Source organism: Tachypleus tridentatus, chromosome 2, assembly GCF_004210375.1.
Source record: "Tachypleus tridentatus isolate NWPU-2018 chromosome 2, ASM421037v1, whole genome shotgun sequence".
Taxonomy (NCBI): Eukaryota; Metazoa; Arthropoda; class Merostomata; order Xiphosura; family Limulidae; genus Tachypleus; species Tachypleus tridentatus.
Window position 1 is genome coordinate 78,316,197 of NC_134826.1, and position 21,910 is coordinate 78,338,106.

At 37.9% G+C, this 21,910-nt stretch overlaps 1 protein-coding gene across 3 annotated transcripts in view; it reads left to right on the forward strand.

The window, feature by feature from the left end:
- LOC143244298 (vacuolar protein sorting-associated protein 29) overlaps positions 1–21,910 on the forward strand; it is a 45,103-nt gene that overhangs the window by 11,719 nt on the left and 11,474 nt on the right. For all 3 annotated transcript variants that reach the window (XM_076488697.1, XM_076488696.1, XM_076488694.1), the window contains exon 3: positions 10,232–10,467. In XM_076488697.1, coding sequence (XP_076344812.1) covers positions 10,232–10,467 — 236 coding nt within the window. The remainder of the gene's footprint in view (positions 1–10,231; positions 10,468–21,910) is intronic.

Genomic DNA, 21,910 nt, shown 5'->3' on the forward strand with positions numbered 1-21,910 from the left:
ATAAACCTCGACAATTACATTGTATCAAGGTAGTCATTTTTATTTATTTATCAGCGAATTGGGTGGAGAGCCCTTCTGCTTACAATCATGTCTTTTTTCTATATTGTCTTTATTCGATGGAGGTCTGCAGACCTCCATGGATCCTGCTCTGGATCAATTGGACAGGTCTTTGTTGTTGGAAGAGGATTCCAGCAACTGAAGATGTGAATGAATGACCATTTTGCAACTTGGGGTGGGAGAAGATGTACCTGAGGAAATGCCTGTACCCAGAGCCAAAGGAAATGGGTCTCTGGGTTTGGTGGAATGTATGTTGGGGACAGAGATGGGTGTTGAAGTTGATTCATCAACTTTTTTAAGCAAGGAGGTCATAAGACTTTTCATGTGATTTGAGAATGATTCTTTAGGAGGGACAGAGAGATCTGTCTGCATTCCCTCTGTAGTAATGGAATGAAGTGCAACAGCATACGTCCAAGATGAAGTGGTGGTCAACAACTTTCAAGCCTCAGGGTAAGTAATGTTTTGAATCATTTTCAAACACTGCACCTCTTTTTCTTTCAACCATTCAAGGTGAGAGCAGAAGTAGGACAGATGAGAACCATTGCAATTAATGCAATGAGGGTCTGTTTCACACTCGTAGGCATAGTGGTCCTTGCCACCGCAACAAGCACAGGTCAAGGAACCACGACACAGCATCTTCGAATGATAAAACTGCTAACACTGGAAACATCTGAGAGGATTTGGTATGTATGGTCATGCCTTGCAATTAAGATAACCTGCCTTGATGGTGGCAGGTGAATGCAGTGATGTAAATGCCAGAATGAGGACATTGTTCAGCATCATAATTCCATCTTTGCGAGCGAAGATATGTCTTACTGCAGAAACTCCTTGGATGGAGAAACCAGTGAGAATCTCTGACTCGGGATGTTTTTCAAATCCCTCTCAACAATAACTCCTTGTGATGAATTCAAAGTAGCATGAGGCATAACCTCAATAGGTGCATCACCAATCTCACCAGAGCAAAGCTTTTTTACTGACTTTGGAAAGCCAGCAAGTTCCTGTAGTCCCCTCTTAATGAAAAAGGGAGACATCTGCCCTAAAGGTTTGTCTGAAAGAAAATGTAGTATAAGAAAATGAGGTACAGGTGTTACAGATGTTGAAGTTTGCTGCTCAGAATCTTCAAGACATGGTAGGTTACCTGTGGACTGTTTTTTTCACTATTTTATTTAAGTTTTTATTTGGAGGATCCATAAAAAAAAAGAATATTTTGGTGCCCACTAACCCCATTCATCATGAAGCCCTATGAGGGGATGCACTACAATGCCAGACAAGGACACTGCAGCAATGCCAGGGTTTTCATGAGCACTGTACACAAACACCAGCATCAGATACAATGCCCACAACACCTGTTGAGAACATCCAACACTGGTATTTGGTTGACCCTAGGGGGGCCACCCCAAGGCTGCACATCTACAGGAATTCAAAGCCAAAGTTGGACCCCTCAACCACCAGGATCCTCTCCTCCCCTTCACGGGTCACCATGCACGGCAAACATGTTGGTGGATGTTTAGATCCCAGAGGAGGTAAAATGAAAAACGGAACCTTTTTTGGGAGATTCCCTCACCACATACAGGAATCCACTCCAAGGGGCACAAAGTTTTGAGAAAAGAAAAAGTATTTTTAATCATAACATGAAAATTACTTTACACACATACTATTCAAAATAAATACTCAAAATTTTCATTGACAAATCTTTGATTTTTTGTAAGTGTAAAATTTATACTGTGAAATTAAAGTCTGCCCAAATTTATGAAGATATATACACTGTACTGAAAGCTGCAAGCATTAAATCTAAAAAGATTTTGAGTGCAAACAGATTACTTGGTTGATCATATTTTCCAAGCCCGTGTCAAGAGAGTTAAAAGTGATCTTCAGACACATGGGTGATGTGCATGTCTCAGCAGCCTAGAATTTATGTATAAAAGGCCATGTTCTTTAAGTTATGAAATTAGATTAAGAAAATACAATAAAGGTCATTGTTTAAATTCATACCATATACCTCTGCTATGGAAAAAAAGGGAAAATCAAAGCTCTTCAGGTAAATATACATAATAGTTCAATATAAGCTGTAATTATCATTCTGTCGTGAAGGGCACACTTGTTTGAACTGTGAATAAAGACAGTACATATTTGTGTTGAATCTTTTAGTCTGAGGGCAAAGAAACTCGGACACCAATTTTCAAATAAAGCACCTATCAATCCTTCTATTATCCTATCCATTCTTATTATGAACAAATTCGGAGAATCCGACAGTACCAATGTATCTCAAGACAGCTTGTATGGGTAATAAAACTTTTATTAAAATAAAGTAGAGAATAATGTTTTGGCCTTCTTAGGTCATTCTCAGGTTAATAAAGAGAGTTGACAACCGGCCGTTTCCTGGTACGTCTTAGGGATGGGTATAAACGGGTATGGGATTGCAGGGGGTGTTGCAGTTTATGTTAGGTTATTAATTAGTATAGGTATAAAGGTGTTCCCGTATATTTGTTTAATTTTGATTTGAATTGTTGTACAAGTAGGGTTTCTTTGATTTTGCATTTGTTTCCCTACTTAGTACGTGGGTGTTTTCTGTGGTCATATATATTTAATTTGCAGTGTTCCAAAATGTGTGAAGGTGTTTATCTTTGAATCTAATTTCATTTTTCTGATTTTTTCTCCAATACAGAAGTCGTTGTAGTTGTTACATTGCATTTTATAAATAATGGTGTTGTGTTTGTCAGTATAATTTTTATATAGTATGGACTTCAGTTTTGTACATTTACTGGAGAAAGGCATTTTAACTTTTTTCCAAATGTCAATTATTTTTTCACTGATATTGGAAATATATGGTGTTCAGCAGTATAAAGTTTATTTGTTGTTGACCTTGGTGTGTGTGCATGTATAATTTTTTCAACGGTTTTTGGAGGAAATCTTGTAATGTTGAAGTGTTGTTTCATTTTGTTGACTTCATTGTTAATTTTATTGGGTGAGCATAATTTTGTGGCTGTATTTATTTGGTTTCTTAATACATTGAGTTTCTGTTTTGTTTCATGTGCTGAGTCCCAGGGAATGTATAGTCCACCACGGGTTATTTTTCTGTGGATTTCTGTTTCAAATTGTGTATCGGTTATTGTGCTATTTGGTTAGTTATTTCATGTTCATAGGTGAACTTAATGTTGGAGCATATGGAGTTAACATGGTTGAAAACAACTGAGTGTGTGTTATGTACATGTGAATCCAGCAGTTGTATTGTCAACATATCTGTACCAGTATATTGGTGGGTGTAAGGATGAATTGATCACTTGAGATTCAGTGTGTCATGAAAATGTTGGCAAGAACTGGTGATATGGGATTGCCCATACTTAAGCCATTTATTTTTAGGTGGTTTTGGTCATTGAACATAAAGTTAGTTTTCGTGGTAATAAATTCTATTAAGGTTGTTAATTGGTTGCTGGGGATGTGTATCAATGGGTTAGTATCTTGAATATAAAGTTCTAAAGTTATCTTGCAGGCTTCGGAAGTTGGGACTTCTCTGAAGAGGGAGAACACATCAAAACTGGCTCTTAAGGTTTTATGAATACATTTAAAGTTAAAATATTTTTTTAAAAAGGATCCAGGTGATGCTACATATTTAGAAAATGCCCACACTATGTATTTACCAAGGTTGCAGTTGAATGCTTCATAGTCGACATTACGGGTTGCAGTGGACAATCAGGTTTGTGGGTACTGTACAGTTGTAGTATGTGTGAATCAGTCTTGCATAGGTAGAAATAAAGGTTTTCCCAAATTTTCTGACAGCACAGTTTTCAGCAAGAATTACAAATAATCATTATTTATAGTATAGGTTTAAGTAATTTAGTTTACATCCTCTTGAAAATGTGTATTTGAAAATTAAATATTCTGTCCTAAATGAAGAAAAAGCTTTAAAATTGCAATTTAATAAACATTTGTCCCATCATGAAAGTTATTTTTTCATATTTATATATATTAAGTTGAAATATATATACTGTTTTATTGTTGAGCTAAGAATTGTTCTAAAGTTGGCAGTAAATTTGACACAAGTAAATAACATTACATCACTCGTTTTCAGAATAATGTGCATATGTATACATGTATTTTGTTAGAACTAGTTACATGTATGTACAACAAACTATTTACACTATAGATGATCATAAGCATATTATAAACTATATATGTAGTTCTTGTTGAAAGTCCAGTTAGACCTAGTCAATGGCTTTAGAATTTCAATTTGCAAGCCAACAATTTTCCTCTATTACTATCAACAAAATATTACATTTCATTATGTTATCATAGCTGTATCCCATACTTCTAAAACTGTCTGCTCCTTTTTAGTATTTAGGCCTACTTCCCATAAACATCTGTCTCTCATATATAGGCCTACTTGAAAAATAGTCATCTAACATTTTTCAATGTCCACATAAGCAGGTTCAGTTACTTTAGCTCTCTTTGATGAAATAAACTATTCTCCTTATCTCTTTCAACACCTTCAGTATTACCTTCATATATATCAACTATTGGGTCTATATTAATTGTTAGGCTTTCATTCTTTGTTTGAACATCTCTTTTACATGACTTTATATCTTATCTGTTCTGTCTTTGTATGTGTCCTTCCTGCTCAACTCACTCTGTTTACATGTTTGTTACTTAATGATCTGCTTGTCATATCCTTGGCATCAATAAATTTCATGTGATGTTCTATAATCTTGACATCAGTGAGTTATAAACATAATTTATGACCCTTTTCAAGTTACATAACTAAACTTGTCTCAATATTTATTTTGAAATAATTGATCCTAACTCTCATTACAAACAAAACTAAACAATAATAAAATATTCACACCTAAAATAAATTGATAACATTTATACTGAACAGCCTTTTATTTCAAAGATCCTTTTCACTGTAAGGTGAGTCTGTTTTTGTCTGCAGGCAGCAGAACTGAGACCTTCTGTCCAGTCTTGAAATGTCAATTCTTGGCCATTTTAACATAAAAATGCTTTTAACAGCTTTGAACTGCATGTAAGTTCTGTTGAGCGAGTTGACAGCTCTAATATGTAATCAGTGATGTCGAGAAACCCACTTGTTGAGAAATTTATATGCAAAAACGGCTCGTTTGGGTTGAGAAAATATTTTACATAGAAGGTCGAAACGTTGTTCGCTCTTCTATGTAAAATATTTTCTCAACCCAAACGAGCCGTTTTTGCATATAAATTTAAAAAGCTCCAATATGTGTTCCTTTCATCTGATTCTTCTCCTCCTGTTCATAGCTTTTTCAATATTTGCACTGTATCTCATACTATTCTTTAATACAGTAACTCAAAGGGTAAAGATCCTGTACTTGTTTGTGGGACTTCTCAATAAGCAAATAATACTGCATCCAAGTACTTGTCCCACTCTTTTGCATGATCTTCAAAACTCCAGTTACTCTTTCACAAAGTCCATTAGATTTAGGATTGTGTGGGGTGATAAAAAGCTGCCAAGTACTGATGGATCTACTCATTTCCTGCATCAGCTCTAAAGTAAATTGGGTTTTTCTGTCACTCAGGATTTCTCTAATAAAGCCTACTCTACAAAATATCTCCAGAAGGACTTCTGCTACTCTCTGTCTCTATCCTTTCCATTGCTATTGCTTCTGAATATCATGTTGCACAGTAGAATACAGTCAGCACATACTGTTTGCCCCTTTCAGACATAGGCATTAGTTGCCCAATCATGTCTACAGCTACAGGAAGGAAGAACATTTCAATCTTCGTAGGTCATCCTCAGGTTAACCTGTAATATGTTTTTTATTTCAAGTGGGTGTCTCGTCATCAAGGATGAACATTTCTTTCATGCAAAGCATTTTCCCTAATGGTACTTTGGCTACCTTCCCTTTAGGTATCATTTTTTGGCAGATGTTGTATGACCTGCAGAATTTACTCACATCTCTGATGACTCCCAACCAATTGGAGTTATCGATGAGTCTATCTGCCATTTTCTTTGTTACTCGGTGTCCTCTCACAATTAACTCATGAACTAATGTCATCTCTTGAGTCTGGTATTCTGTTGGTACTATGATCTGTTTAACTTCCCTGTATGACTGCCTTGATAGATTTTGTATAGCACTCTCTTCCATCCATCTTTACAATAAAAGGTTTTCCTTTTTCTCTTGTGCTTGACTTTCTTCCTGGCATTATCTTAGAGTTTCTGCAGAGAAGAGTCTTGCTTTTGTGGTTCCTTCAGTTCCTGCAAACTTACATTTGGAATGTTGCCTTTTGACATTTGTAGGTGCTTGATGTCTTGTTGTTCTTTTATTGAACTATGGTGGTATTAACAGATACTTCAATTATTTCCTGTTTAGTTTTTCTAAATTTCTACTACCTGATATGTTTTCTTTCACCAGGTCATGTATTGATTCCTTGATACACATGGCCTCAAGGTTTCCTACACAATATAAAGTATCCACCTTTATTTTTACTTTAGGAAACTTTCTTACTACCCCATCAATTAGCAAAACCAGGCATACCTTTCCTGTCATATGATCATTGGATACTAGAATGGTTCTCACTGCTGTATTACCACATCCACTGTCTTGTAGAACCTTCACTTTCTTGTCCCAACAGTCTTCAATATTGGCATATTATGATTTCTTGGCACTTCTTGATAATTGTCACATGCTTCCATCACTATTAAAACTGTCAATCCTTTTGCTAACTTGAGCCAACCATTAGTCATGAACTGATCAGTCATGTTGTCTTGTATTAAATTTGACAAGTAGTCTCAATTCTCTTTCTTCTGGCAGCAGTATTTATAGTGCCAGTCGCTTTTTTTCTTGTTTCTGTCTTTGTATACTGCTCCAGCTGCTTTATCTTGAGGTTTCTGCTGTTGTTTGCAGGTAACAGACTTGCACTCCTTTGAAGTCTGTTCCATTTTATAACAAACATAATCATTTCTTCTTCCTACTGTCCATTAACCTTTTATATTACCTTTGGTCAGCCATCACTGGTTTTGAATTTAACTGAATATTCTTGGACTTGCCAATTATATTACCACCATGGATTTCCAAGTACTGTTTTACCAGCTTAATCATCTTGTCTGTGTTTTTTGGTGTTCCCTTCTTTAAGAACACTAACATTCAGTTGCATCAGTGACTGTAAACTATTCTCACACAAATATCGCTGCCAGTTCCTCTAAACTATTTTCACATATAGCCATCTGGTGAAATATTGCTGCAGATGTGCTACACACTAAAAATGTTTCTCCCATGCTGGGTTTGACTTTTCTGAACTTCTGACAAAATCTTTTTTAAATAAATTCATATCATTCATATCCATTTCCTCCTCATACTGCTAGTTTCATAATGTTTCTTCTCTGCTTGAGTTAATCATGATTTTTTTCATCATAATATGGGGTGCAAGATAACTTGGTTCATACAGTTTAGTTGAGGCTTAGACATAGTCCTTCAAGTCAGAGTTTGGTTTATTATACTTCAGGGTTCACACTCTTGATTTGGAAGTTCGTCTGGTGACTACTGTTTGCTTAATCCTGTTGCTACAGGTCATGTCACATCTTGTTTCTTGACTCTGATTTAACATTTTATTGAACAGAATGCCAGTAAGTTTGATATCAGATTGTAGATTATAATTCAAATTTTATTATGATCCATTAGTTAATTTCTTACTTAATTTAAAGGTAAATATTAAAAAAAATATTCTTAATACCAATTTTTGTATGTTATGTCGTATGTTGAATGCAGCATTTTATCAAATTATATGTTTGTGATGTCCAAATACAAAGTTTTTGTTTCTTATGAATTACAAATTCAAATATCAATATTTACAAGCCAGAATCTAAAATAAGAACCGCCTATCTCTTCTATTTGCTGAGATGTCTCTTAATATACTGAATAAAATACAGTGACCCTGCCCATCTTTTTCCATTTTTGAAAACTTGATTACTTATGCCTACTTCTGTGTATGATGTCTAAATAATCAATCTAAAGCATAAAATATCCCTACATGATCCTCTGAGACTATGCGAAGTATTTACACAGCAAACTTGTTTTTTTCTTGGTAGATTTCAAGTGATGAAAGTAAGCCTTTAGTGAGTTCAAAATTTCATATATTTTTAGACCCAAATACATCATAGCTGCTAAGTTTCATAAAGTGTAGTGTAATTCTGTGGCACGTGTAGTAATTTATGATTTTTGGTTATTTCAAAATGTATATATAACCAGATTTTTTTTTATTTTTCTTTATGAAACTATTTGCTAACAAAAACAGTTTTAATTGAAATTAAACAGGAAACAATTCTGTATTTTAATTTTAAGGAAGTTGACTCATTATTTGAAGTTGAACAGTATCTATTTCAACTCCAATCTAATAATATTCATACAAACTTAAACAAGGCTGCTCTATAACTTGATAAAAATCAACTTGAAGACCTGTGGCTTCATAAAACTTTGTATAACATGTAATTCATGCTTTTTTTTGTGTCTGAATTTTTTACCATAAATAATCTTGTGTGTGAAAAGTAGTGTATCTTACACTTTCTCTCTTTCTATATATATATATAAAATCGTATTTTAATTCAAAAACAAGCCAAAACAAAAACAAACAAACAAAATGCTGCATCAAATGAAAAGATTCCAGGGTATAAACTACTGTGTGGGGATTTTAAAATGTACCCTAGGTTTTGGAGGTGACTGGAGAAGTAGGACCTTCATAGTGGTGGGGATACACCATCTATTAGTCTTAACCTCCATTCACTAGTCTCATGTAAGCAATAAAGAATGGCAATAGATAAAGAATTAGAAATAAGTAAATTTGTTATATTAATTCAAAAACAAGCTGAAACAAAAACAAATTAAAAAATGCTGCATCTATTTCAATTTCTATTTCTAATTTCTAATGAGACTGAAGAGTGGAGTTTAAGACTGATAGATAGTGTATCCTCACTACTATGTTGGCCCTATTTCCATATTCACCTCCAAAACCTAGGGTACATTTTGTAATACCACATTTTAGCTTGTACACTAGGATCTTTTCATTTGATATAGCATTTGTTTAATTTGTTTTTGTTTTGGCTTGTTTTTCTGTTAAAATAAATATAACTTGGCAGAGGTTTGGATTTTGTTTTTAATGCAGTCCTTCCATATGATTTTACTTATTTTACTATTAACTTGATCAAAATGCAATTATTTTCGCTAACATATATATATATTGTTTAGATTGCTTTTTGTTATTTATTCTGGCTTGGAATATATCTTAATTAGTTGCTATGCCTTGTTGCAAAATAAAAGGACACATTACTTTGAGCTCCTGTGATTATTATATTTAAGTACTTGGTCAGTCACCTTTCTTGTTTCTTTCCAACAGGATCCTTTTAGAGAATATTCTTCATTCTGATATGGAAATTTATTTTCTTTAACTTTCACAGTGTTGTCAATTAAATGCATCTGGATTTTGTGTACTTCTGGTTGCAACTTTAGGATAGGCAGAGGTTTATTCCATTGTATGATTAATTATTAAGTAGGTATATTTAAGGAAAAGAGCTAAAAAGAGTTAATTTTAAAATGTAAATAAAAAAGCTATGATACTGTGTAGAAATACAAATGTTCTTTGTTGTTGTTTTCTAAAATTAAAATTGTTTATTTGTGACAAATAAAATGTAAGACGTGATTATGCTAATTATATGCTGTGATGTGACTAATTTCAGTTTATTAAGTTACTAATATAGGTACTGACAATGCTGAGCTTAAAAATAAATGATATAAATGAGCTTGCTTTTCCTTCATTGTTTAGAGTATATAAACTGTTTGATCAGTGCAAAGGCACCCATTATAGTGTCATTAAACATAACTTTTGTTTTGACATTAGTTGCTCCATATGTTTTGCTAGCAACTCTCCTGCACAGTTAAGCCCTCTTTACTGATATTAAGACCTTATCTATTTAAACTAAACCTTTATGGAACTAGCCACAGTTCCTCTATCAACTATCTTCAATTTGATTCTGTCAGTCATTCACAAAAATTTGTGATAACAAACAGATTGACAGTTCTTTATATGTTTATAAAACACGTGTGAAATTTCCTTAATTGTATTTGAAAATACAAACATTACTTGTATTGATTGCTGCAATTCTAGATATACACATAGGTGGGTACAATCTAAAAGTTGATTTACTTTTTTTGTGTAGAATATAAATTATCCTGAACAGAAGGTAGTTACTGTGGGTCAGTTTCGAATTGGGCTGTGTCATGGTCATCAAGTTGTACCATGGGGAGATCCAGATAGTTTAGCACTTATTCAGCACCAACTGGATGTGGATATTCTGATCTCTGGCCATACTCACAAGTTTGAAGCATATGAACATGACAACAAATTCTATATTAATCCAGGTTCAGCAACAGGAGCCTATAATCCTTTCGAGAGGTAAGTTGTTTTTCTTTTTTTCCTACATTTATATTTATTATCTGTGTTTTCTCTTCCAGATCATGTCTTGTATCCTTTATTTTTTATTCTAGAATAGTTGTCTATCTGTTTAGGTATTTTTCCCCCTTTTTCTTGCAAGAACAACAACTATTTTTTAAACTTTTCTTCATTTAATATTAATATGGCTATACCAGACTGTAGTTGTTTTTTCTGTTAAGCTTTCTGTACAAGTAGTTTAATTTTGTTGTTGAATTATTTTCATTTTCCAATAAACTATAATTTGTGACTGCAGCTCTCTGGTGGGTATTTTGAAGAGTGAATTTTAACTTCTTTACTTAGTACAGTTTCACTAGTTAAAGGCAATGCTACAGTGATTATATACAAATTATACTGAATTTTTTTCTGTTTATGTTGATTGTCACATCAAAGATTTTCCTCCATTATTTTACAACGTACATTAACTCTATCACAATGGACATCCTTTACTGCACATCGCGGGGTTTTAGTGACTTTCATTCAAAATTTTATTAATCTACTTTTTGTTTGTTATACCAATTAGCATACCACAAAATGTTAGCTAGTAATGCATATGTTAGTAGTATACAAGCTTTAAGTTCTTAATTTTATAAGGCAATATTTTTAAAAATTCCTGAATTTTCCCTTGTGTGACACAACATATTCTCAAGGTATCTCTTCTTTTCCATTTTGTCCACCCCACCCCTCGGTGTGGATTCCTGTACGTGGTGAAGGGACCTCCCAGGGAAGGTTCTGTTCTATCTGGTTACCTTCTCTGGGATGTAAACATCCACCCACGTGTTTGCCGTGGGTGGGGACCCGTGAAGGGGAGGAGAGGATCCTGGTGGTTGAGGGGTCCAACCCTAACACACCACTTTGGCCTCGAATTCCTGTAGACGGCTGCCTTTGGGTGGCCCCCTTGGGTCAATCGGCTGGTCCACTTGGGCTAGAGTCAACCAAGTACCAGTGTTGGAAGTTCTCAACGGGTGTTGTGGATATTGTGCCTGATGCTGGTGTTTGGGTATAGTGCTCACGAAACCATGGCGTTACTGCATTGCCCTTGCATGACTTTGTAGTGCGTCCCCTTGTAGGGCTCCATGGTGGGTGGGGTCAGTGGGTACCGAAATTTTTTCTTTTCCTATGGATCCTCTAAAAATTTAAATAAAATTGTAAAGAAACAGTCAATGGGTAGCAACCACGCCTTGAATACTCAGAACAGCAATCTTCAACATCAGTAACACACGCATCCTCATTTTCTTATATTACATTCTCTTTCGAAAAACCTTTAGGGCAAATGTCCCCTTTTTTTATTCAAAAGGGACAAGAAGGTCTTGCTGGCTCTCCAAAGTCAGTAAAGAAGCTTCGATCTGGAGACATATTGGTTGAAACATCCACATCCCAACACAGTGAACTACTCTTGAATTCAAAGGCAATTGGGGATGTACCTATTGAGGTTACCCCTCATGCTACCTTAAATTCATCATGAGGAGTTATTGTTTAGAGGGATTTGTAGAACGTCCCTGAGTCGAAGATTCTCGCTGGTCTCTCCACTCAAGGAGTTTCTGCAGTGAGGCGCATCTCCACTCGCAAAGATGGAGTTACACTGCCAACAAATACCCTCGTTTTAACATTTACTTCACCACGTGCACCTGCCACCATCAAGGCAGGTTATCTCATTTGCAGGGTTCGGCCATACATACCAAACCCTCTTTGATGTTTCCAATGTCAGAGATTCGGCCACTCAAAGACATCTTGTCGTGGTTCCCTGACATGTGCTCGTTATGGAGGCAAGGACCACGATGCCTATGACTGTGACATGAACCCACATTGTGTAAACTGCAATGGTTCTCACCCCTCTTACTTTCATTCTTGCCCAAAATGGTTGGTGGAAAAAGAGGTGCAGCGTTTGAAAACGACACATAACATTAGTTATCCTGAGGCTCAGAAATTGCTGTCCACAACTCCATCTTGGGCATATGCTGCTGCACTTCATTCCACAACTACAGTGGGAGTGCAGACAGATCTCTCTGTGCCTCCAAGAGAATAGTTTTCAAAACAAATGAAAAGCCTTTTGACCCCTGTGGTTAAAAAGGTTGATGAATCGACTTCCACACCCATCTCTGTTCCTCCCATACCTTCCAACAAACCTCAAGATCCACGTCCTTCAGTTTCAGATACAGGCATTTCTTCTGATACATCTTTTTCTCCCACCACAAGAGACAAAACAATTATTCGTTCGCATCCTCAGTCACTGGATTCCCCTTCCAATAACAAAAACCTGCCCACCCAACCCAGAGCAGGATCCATGGAGGTTGATAGACCTCCTCCGACTAAAGACAGTAAAGAAAAAAGACGTGGTCGTAAACCGAAGGGTTCTCCAGCCACTTCACCTACCCGTTCTTAGAAATGGCCACCTTGACACAATGGAACTGTCGAGGTTTACGTTCCAATCTGGATGATATCAAAACGCTGATTGCTTCCTACCATCCTGTTTGTCTTTCTTTACAAGAAACATTTCTCAAAACTGCTGATACTGTCTCCATTCGGCAGTTTTCTCTGTATAGAAATGACAGGCTGTGTGATGGACGAGTACATGGAGGGGTGGCATTATTGGTTGATCAGCATGTACCCACCCTATCTTTGTCGCTCAACACACCCTTGGAGGCTGTTGCCATTCGTGTTTCCTTGGGTCATACCATCACTGTTTGTTCTCTGTACCTTTCCCCTGGAGAGACATATGATCAATCAGATCTTGATGCTCTTGTTGAACAATTGCCATCTCCATTTCTAATCCTAGGGGATTTTAATGGACATCATCCCCTCTGGGGAAGTGCTATTATTGATGGGAGGGGCCGATCTGTAGAGCGGATGCTCTCTGATCACAATCTTTCTCTTTTCAATACTGGTTCTTTCACTTACTTTTATGCACCTAGTCAGTCCTTTACCGCTATTGATCTCTCAGTTTGCTCCCCTTCATTATTCTCCCATTTTTCATGGAGGGTTGACAGTAATCCACTAGGCAGTGATCATTTTCCGATCCTTTTGAGAGAGACTGGCCGTGGTCGATGCCACCCTACCCGCATGCTCCAGTGGAAGCTGGATCAGGCAGACTGGTCCACTTTCACTGCTCTCGCAGAACTTGATCCTGCCATCATAAATCAGCCATCAATAGACGACTGTGTAGCAGCGGTAACTGACTGTATTACACATCCAAATGCTCAGTGTATTCCTAAAACCTCGACACGTTTTCCACGATATCCTCGTCCGTGGTGGAATCCTGCTTGCCACTTAGCACGGAAGGCTCAAAAGCGGGCCTGGGATACTTTTCGTAGATATCCCACACTTTCAAACCGGTTGCTTTCCAACGGGCCGTGCACGCACGCTATGTGGGTAAGACGTCAAACCCAGAAGGAATCTTGGATTAAGTTCACAACCAGCATATCTTCTACCACCAGTTCCAAGATCATATGGGACAGGATTCGAAAGGTTAATGGGCACTACAATTCTGTCCCCCTCTCGATCTTACTCTCTGATGGTCAGGAGGTGACTGATGTTCGGAACATCGCTAACACTCTAGGTGAAAGCTTTTGCCGGGTATCTAGCACTTCTGCTTGTTCCTCCACCTTCTTGGCCATCAAGACTCGGGCAGAGCGATCACCTCTTTCCTTTCGAACTGACTGTTTCTTTGACTATAATTGTCCCTTTACCCTGGTGGAACTAAAAATGGCCCTTCATCAGTCTGCCACTACGTCTGTTGAACCTGATGATATTCATTATGACATGCTGCACCATCTATCTCCTGCTTCTCTTGATGTCCTTCTGATTGTTTTCAACTGGATCTGGCAGGAGAATGTTTTTCCTGATGCCTGGCGCCAGGCTATTATTTTACCTTTCTCTAAGCCAGGGAAAGATCCCAAGATTCCTTCAAACTACCGTCCAATTGCTTTGACGAGCTGTCTCTGTAAGACATTAGAAAGGATGGTTAATGCTCGCCTTGTTTGGTTCCTTGAATCAAACAACCTCCTCTCGCCCACCCAGTGTGGGTTCCGTCGACAGCACTCCACCACAGACCACCTAATTGCCTTGAAACATCTATCAGAGAAGCCTTTCTCAACCGCCAACATCTTGTATCAATATTCTTTGACATAGAGAAGGCTTACGACACAACATGAAGGTATGGCGTTTTGCGAGACCTCCATACATATGGGTTCCTTGAATCAAACAACCTCCTCTCGCCCACCCAGTGTGGGTTCCGTGACAGCACTCCACCACAGACCACCTAATTGCAAACATCTATCAGAGAAGCCTTTCTCAACCGCCAACATCTTGTATCAATATTCTTTGACATAGAGAAAGCTTACGACACAACATGAAGGTATGGCGCTTTTCTATGAGACCTCCATACATATGGGTTACGTGGCCATCTACCCATGATTATTAAAAATTTTTTAATGGACAGGAGATTTCAAGTTCGTGTAGGTTCGACACTTTCCCGTTCTTTTGTACAGGAACTTGGAGTCCCTCAAGGCTGTGTATTGAGTGTTACACTCTTCAGTATAAAGATAAATGCCATCACTGAACAACTCCCTCTCACTGTTGCGAATGGGCTGTATGTCGACGACTTTCACATCTCATGTCAGTCATCAAACATGAGATATATTGAGCGGCAACTACAAACCGCCCTCAATTGTGTAATGGAAGTGGACTCTGGCGAACGGCTTTAATTTCTCTCTCTCAAAACTGTATGCATGCACTTTTGCCATCGACGGGGTATTCACCCTGATCCTGAACTTCATATCAGTGAAGTTTTGCTGCCAGTGGTCCCGGAGACCAAGTTCTTGGGGCTTATCTTTGATCGTAAACTGACCTTTATACCACACTTAAAGCAGCTTGGTCAAATGCACAAGAGCACTGAACATCCTCTGTGTTCTCTCTTCTACCAGTTGGGGGCAGATCGCTGTTCAATGTTAAAGGTATATCGTGCTCTTATTAGATCGAAACTCGATTATGGATCAATGGTCTATGGCTCTGCCAGACCCTCGGCCTTAAAGATGCTGGATCCCGTTCATCACCAAGGACTTCGACTCTGCACTGGGGCTTTCCGTACCTCTCCAGTTCAAAGTATATACATTGAATCTCATGAACTTTCTCTACACCTTTGCCGTTTGCAACTATCTTTACAATATACTTCGAAACTTCATTTCTTACCAAAGCATCCCACCTGGAAATGTGTTTTCCTTCCTCGTTGGGCAGTACTTTTTCAGAACAGACGATCTGTCATTGCTCTGTTTGGCCTTCGCATCCGGGAGCAATTGGATGAATTGGGTCTGTCCTTGGATAACATTGCAGATTCCACAGGTCAGCCCATCCCACCATGGCTTATTACAGCCCCCAAATGTGACCTTTCTTTCAGTCACCTAAAAAAGGCATATACTCCAGATTGGAAGTACTGTGTTTTATTTAATGAATATCTTTCAAACAATCATTCAGTTCCCATTTATACAGATGGTTCCAAATCAGGTAATTCAGTGGGCTTTGCTATGGTTTGCTATGGGTCAGTAGTTGCACGCAGAATCCCTTCTACAGCTTCTGTGTTCACTGCTGAACTGTATGCCATATCTCTTGCCCTGGATCATATTGCAGCTGATCAGTACTCCAACTGCACTATTTATACTGATTCGCTTAGTTCTATACTTGCCTTGGAATCGCTACACGTTAGCTCACATCCTATTCTCGCTGATATTCGAAACCGACTGGCCCATTTCTCATTAGCAACTACTTCAATCCAGTTTTTCTGGATACCAAGCCATGTTGGTATTCGCGGGAACGAGCTTGCAGACATGGCAGCTAAATATGTCTGCTTCAGCACCATAACTCCTATGCCTATTCCGTACATGGACTATGGTGTTGTCTTCAAGGCTCAGCTCCGTGCCAGCTGGCAGTCCACTTGGAATGAGCAACGTGACAACAAACTTTTTCAAATCAAACCCAAAATTGGCCTTTGGCCATCTAGCTTCCGTAAAGTTCGGAAGGAGGAAGTTGTTCTCACTAGGCTACGCATTGGTCACAGTTTTTTAACTCATCGTTTTCTTTTATCTGGAACTGATGCACCAGTGTGTAGTTTGTGTAACGCTCAAATCACTATAAGCCACATTTTACTTTCTTGCCATCGTTACGATTCTCAACAACGGCAATATTTTAAACATGTTTTTTCCCAGGGTTTATCTGTAACATTGGACAGTGTTATTGGTGATGGTGACACTGTCCACCTTGATAATGTTTTTAGTTTTTTAATGCCCATTAATCTTTTTAATCTCATTTAAGTGTTGCATATTTATTCATTACACCTTTTTAATTGTGGTTCCTTTTTTATAGTTTCATTCTCTGTAGTTCAATTTGACATTGGAAAATGGCCAGAACATTAAATAACTCGACACCAGGACTGGAAAGGCCAACTTCAGGTGATTGACGCTGCTGTTTGAACTATCCGTTTGAACTACTCGTTAGTCGTTCTGGCGAGTTGTTAGTACACTTTTGCTGTATGTCATTTAACACTTTTATTACTTTACCTTTTAGTACTGACCATAATGACACATAACTCGGAACCAGGACTGGAAAGACCAACTTCAGGTGACTGACGGTGGTTCTTATACTTACCTGTTAGTCTTCCTGGTGGGTTATGATCATTACCATTCTGCTACAGGAAGTCCTTTACAACTTTGTGGCCTGGATGTCAACATTGGTTTTACGCCATTTTCTGTTTTAATTGCTGTTTTGTTTTTATCTTCATTTACTTTTACAAATGTTACTTTTTTATGTAAATTTTTTATGTAAATTATTCTTTTACATTTTGATAATAGCTGCTATGACACATAACCCGGAACCAGGAATGGAAAGGCCAACTTCAGGTGATTGACGGTGGTTCTTGAACTTACCTGTTAATCTTCCTGGCGGGTTATGATCATTACCTTTTTGCTAGAGTAAATACCTTACAACTTCTTATACTCTGCCTTCTATCTTAACATTGTAGACTAGGTGTCAACATTGGTTTTATACTTTTTTGTTTTACCTTCATTTCCATTTATGTCTATTACTACATTTATTTTTTTTTATTTTTTTTTTTACATTTTTACCGAATGTCTGGCGCAGATAGCCTCGCTGCTTTGTGCCATAAAACACTAAATCAATCAATCAATCAAACCCTATCAGTGTTCTGATACTAACATTTACATCATCTCATCCTCTTGCCACAGACAAAGCAGGTTATCTGAACTGCAAGGTACGGCCTTACATTTCTAACCCTCTCAGATATTTTCAGTGTCAGTGGTTTGGTCAGTCAAAAAACATCATGTTGTGGTTCTTTGGTATGAGCTTGTTGTGGTAGTGAAGGCCAAAATGCTTACAAGTGCAACCTGGAACCACACCCCTCTTACTCTATTTCTTGCCCTAGATAGGTAGAAGAGAAAAAGAGGTGCAAAGCTTAAAGACTATTAATAACATCAGAGGCTCGGAAATTATTGTCTCCCACTCTATTTCAGACGTGCTCCTGCTCTCCATTCCACTACTATAGTGGGAGTACAGACAGATCTTTCTGTGTTTCCAACAGAATCCTTTGCTAAACATCTTAAGAATCTTATGCCCTTCATAATTATAAAATTTGCATCTCTGTCACTACCACGTCTTCCAATGATTGCCTAGTTTTGCTTCTTTCAGGTTCAAATGCTTTCTCAGGTCCATACTCTGCAGCCCCAAAAAGTAAATCGACCATTCGTTCACGTCTTCAATCATTGGAATCTTTTTCCTCTGACAGAAACCTGCCTATCCGACCCAGGACAGGATCCATGGAAGTTGATAGATCTTCATCCAGTACAGAAAAAATGTGGTTGTAAACAGAAGATATCCTTACCAAATTCTCCTCCACAGAAATAACAATGGCCACTCTGACCCAGTGAAAGTGTTAAGGTTTTCAATCACATTTATATGATATTAAGGATTTGACTGATTCTTTCTGAAACCTGCTGATACAGTTATCCTTTGGCAATTTTTCTTGTATAGAAATGATAGGTCATGTGATGGATGAGTGCATGGTGGAGTGGCATTGCTGGTTGATCAGCATGTGCACACCCTGTCCTTGTCACTTGATACACCCTTGGAGGCTGTAGCCATCCATGTTTTCTTGGGTTGTATCATCACTATTTGTTCTTTCTACCTGACTGCTGAAGAGATCTATAACCAGTCATACCTTAATGTCCTCACTGAGCAGTTAGCATCCCCCTTTTTACTACTGTGGGATTTTAATTGACATAATCCCCATTGGGGTGGTGCTACTGTTGATGGGGAAGGGTCATGCTATAGAGCATATGCTCTTGGACCACAACCTGTCTCTCTTCAATACTGATTTTTATACTTATTTTCATGCACCTAGTCAGTCTTTTACTGCTATAAATCTTTCTTTCTGGCCCCCTTCACTTTTCACTTACTTTTCTTGGAAAGTCAATGGTAATCCATGGGGCATTGATCACTTTCCTATTGTTTTGAGAGAGACTCACCGTGGTCGATGTCATCCAACCCGTGTGCATAGATGGAAGTTTGACCAGGCTATCTGGTCTTCTTTCACCACTCTCTCAGAACTTGATCCTGCCATTGTGTGTAAGCAATTGATAGATGACTGTGTGGCAGCAGTAACTGACTGTATTGTCCTGTGTATTCCTAAAACCTTGACACATTTCCCACAGTTTCTTCATCCTTGGTGGAATCCTACCTGCCACATGACAAGAAAAGCTCAAAAACGGGCTTGAGATACCTTTCATAGATATCCCACACTTTTAAACCTCATTGCATTTCAGCAGGCCTGTGCACATGCTTGGCAAGTCAGATGTCAAAGCCAGAAGGAATCTTGGATTAAATACATCTTTAGCATTTCTTTCACAACCAGTTCCAAAGCTATATGGAACAAAATTAGAAAGGTAAATGACCAGTATCCTTCTACCCCTCCCCTTTCAATCTTGTTCTCTGATGGCCAGTAAGTTGCTGATACCCAGAGCATTACCAATACTCTCAGCAAAAGATTTTCTCATGCATCTAGCACTTCTGCTTCAGCCCCATCTCCTTAGCCATCAAAACATGGGCAAAACGATCACTTCTTTCCTTTCAGTGACTAAAATCACCTCCTTACACTGGTGGAAATTAAACTTGCTCTTCATTGGTCTGGAAGTACATCAGTCAGACCTGATGATATTCATTAAGAGATGGTGTGCCATCTCTCTCTTGCTATTCTTCTGATTGTTTTTAACCAGACTTGGCAGGAGAATGTTTTTACCAATGCTATTTTTCTAAACCTAGGAAGGATCCCAAGATTCCTTTGAACTACTGTCTATCTGCTTTGACGAGCTATCTTTATAAGATCTTGGAGAGTATGGTTGATGCTCATCTTGTTTGGTCCCTCAAAATCAAACAATCTCTGCTCACCCATTCAGCATGGGTTCTGAAGACAGCATTCCACCATGGACCACCTGCCTTGACTTGAAACATCAATCAGGGAAACCTTTCTCAAACAACATCTTGTTTCTGTATTTTTGATCTTGAGAAAGTTTATGATACAATGTGGAGGTATGGTATCTTGTGAGACCTCCACTCATATGAGTTGCATAGCAATTTACTGATTTTTATTAAACATTTTTTAATGAATCGGCAATTCCAGGTCCATGTGGGTTTTACACTTTCCTGCAGGAACTTGGAGTCCCTCAGGGCTCTGTCTTGAATGTTACACTTTTCATTATAAAGATTAATGGCATCAGTGGACAACTACCACCTACAGTTGCAAATGGTCTCTTTGTCGACAACATCCACATCTCGTGTCAGTCGTCAAATACGAGATATGTTGAGCAGCAGCTACAGACTGCCCTCAATCATGTACTGATATTGACCACAGCAAACAGTTTCAACCTTTCTCTCTCCAAAACTGTTTGTCTTCACTTCTGCCATCAACAGGGTATTCACCATGATCCTGAACTCCATATTGATGAAGCTGTACTTCCCGTGGTCCCTGAGGCAAAGTTCCTGGGGCTTATATTTGAGCATAACAGTATCCATAGATCAGCTCATCCCAATGTGGCTAATTACTATTCCCAAATGTGATATTTCTTTGAGTCCTCTGAAGAAGGCGGATACTCCTGATTGGAAGTATCACCTCCTATTTACTGAACTTCTTTTGAGCCATCCTTCCATTCCCATTTACACAGATAGTTCAAAATCAGATGACTCTGTGGGCTGTGCCATTGTTTGCTGTGATTCGGTTGTTGCACACAGAATCCCCTCTACAATTGCTGTGTTCACTGCTGAATTGTACACCATTTTTCTTGCCATGGATCACATAGAAGCTATGTAGTACAAGAACTGTACTATATATACTGGTTCACTTAACTCTCTGTTAGCCCTGGAATCGCTTCACATCAGTTCTCATCTTATTCTCGCTGACATTCAAAACTGATTGGCCCATTTTTCTTTAGTATCTATTTCTGTCCAGTTCTTCTGGATACCATGGGAATGAGCTCGCCAACACCACAGCTAAGTCTGTCTGCTCTGGCACTATCACTGCTGTGTCTGTTCCATATGTAGACTGTGGTCCTACATTCAAGGTTAGGCTCTGTGTCAGTTGGCAGGTGACTTGAAGTGACCAGTGTGAAAACAAGTTTTTCCAAATAAAACCCTTTATTGAAACTTGGGTGTGTTGTTTCCATAAGAATTGGAAAGAGGAAGTTGTCCTCACTAAACTACTCATTTGTCACAGTTTTTAACTCACCGTTTCCTTTTATCTGGGACTGATGCACCAATGTGTTGTCTGTGTGATACTCAGGTCACAATAAGCCACATTTTACTCTCTTACCATTTTTACGACTCTTAACAACAGCACCATTTTAGACGTTTTGCCCCAAGGTTTACCCATAACCTTGGACAGCATCATCAGCAATGGTGACATTGTTCACCTTACAAATGTTTTTAGTTTTTTTAAAGGCCATTGATCTTTTTAACACTATTACTTTGCACACTGAAATACCTGATATATTCACTGACAATTCTTTTTGTAGGTTATTCAAGGTACTTCATAAACAAGTATGATTTTTTGTGTGTGAAAGATATTCTACATTACGAGGTCGTAATATCAAATCTATAAAGACTTAAATTAGTACAATGAGGCCATGTGGTCAGTCAAATCGACCCTGTTTTGAGATAGTTAAAGACACAACACATTTTCTGAACATATACTGTGGGTGTTTCTTCTCTCCACACAAACATTCCCCATGATGAAGTCCTGAAATTTCTAGAATCTTTGATAAAACTAGACAAACATAACACACAAATTATTACAGATTTAGTTGAACTAACACTTACACTTAATGGTTTTGAATTTAATAACAAGTTGTATATT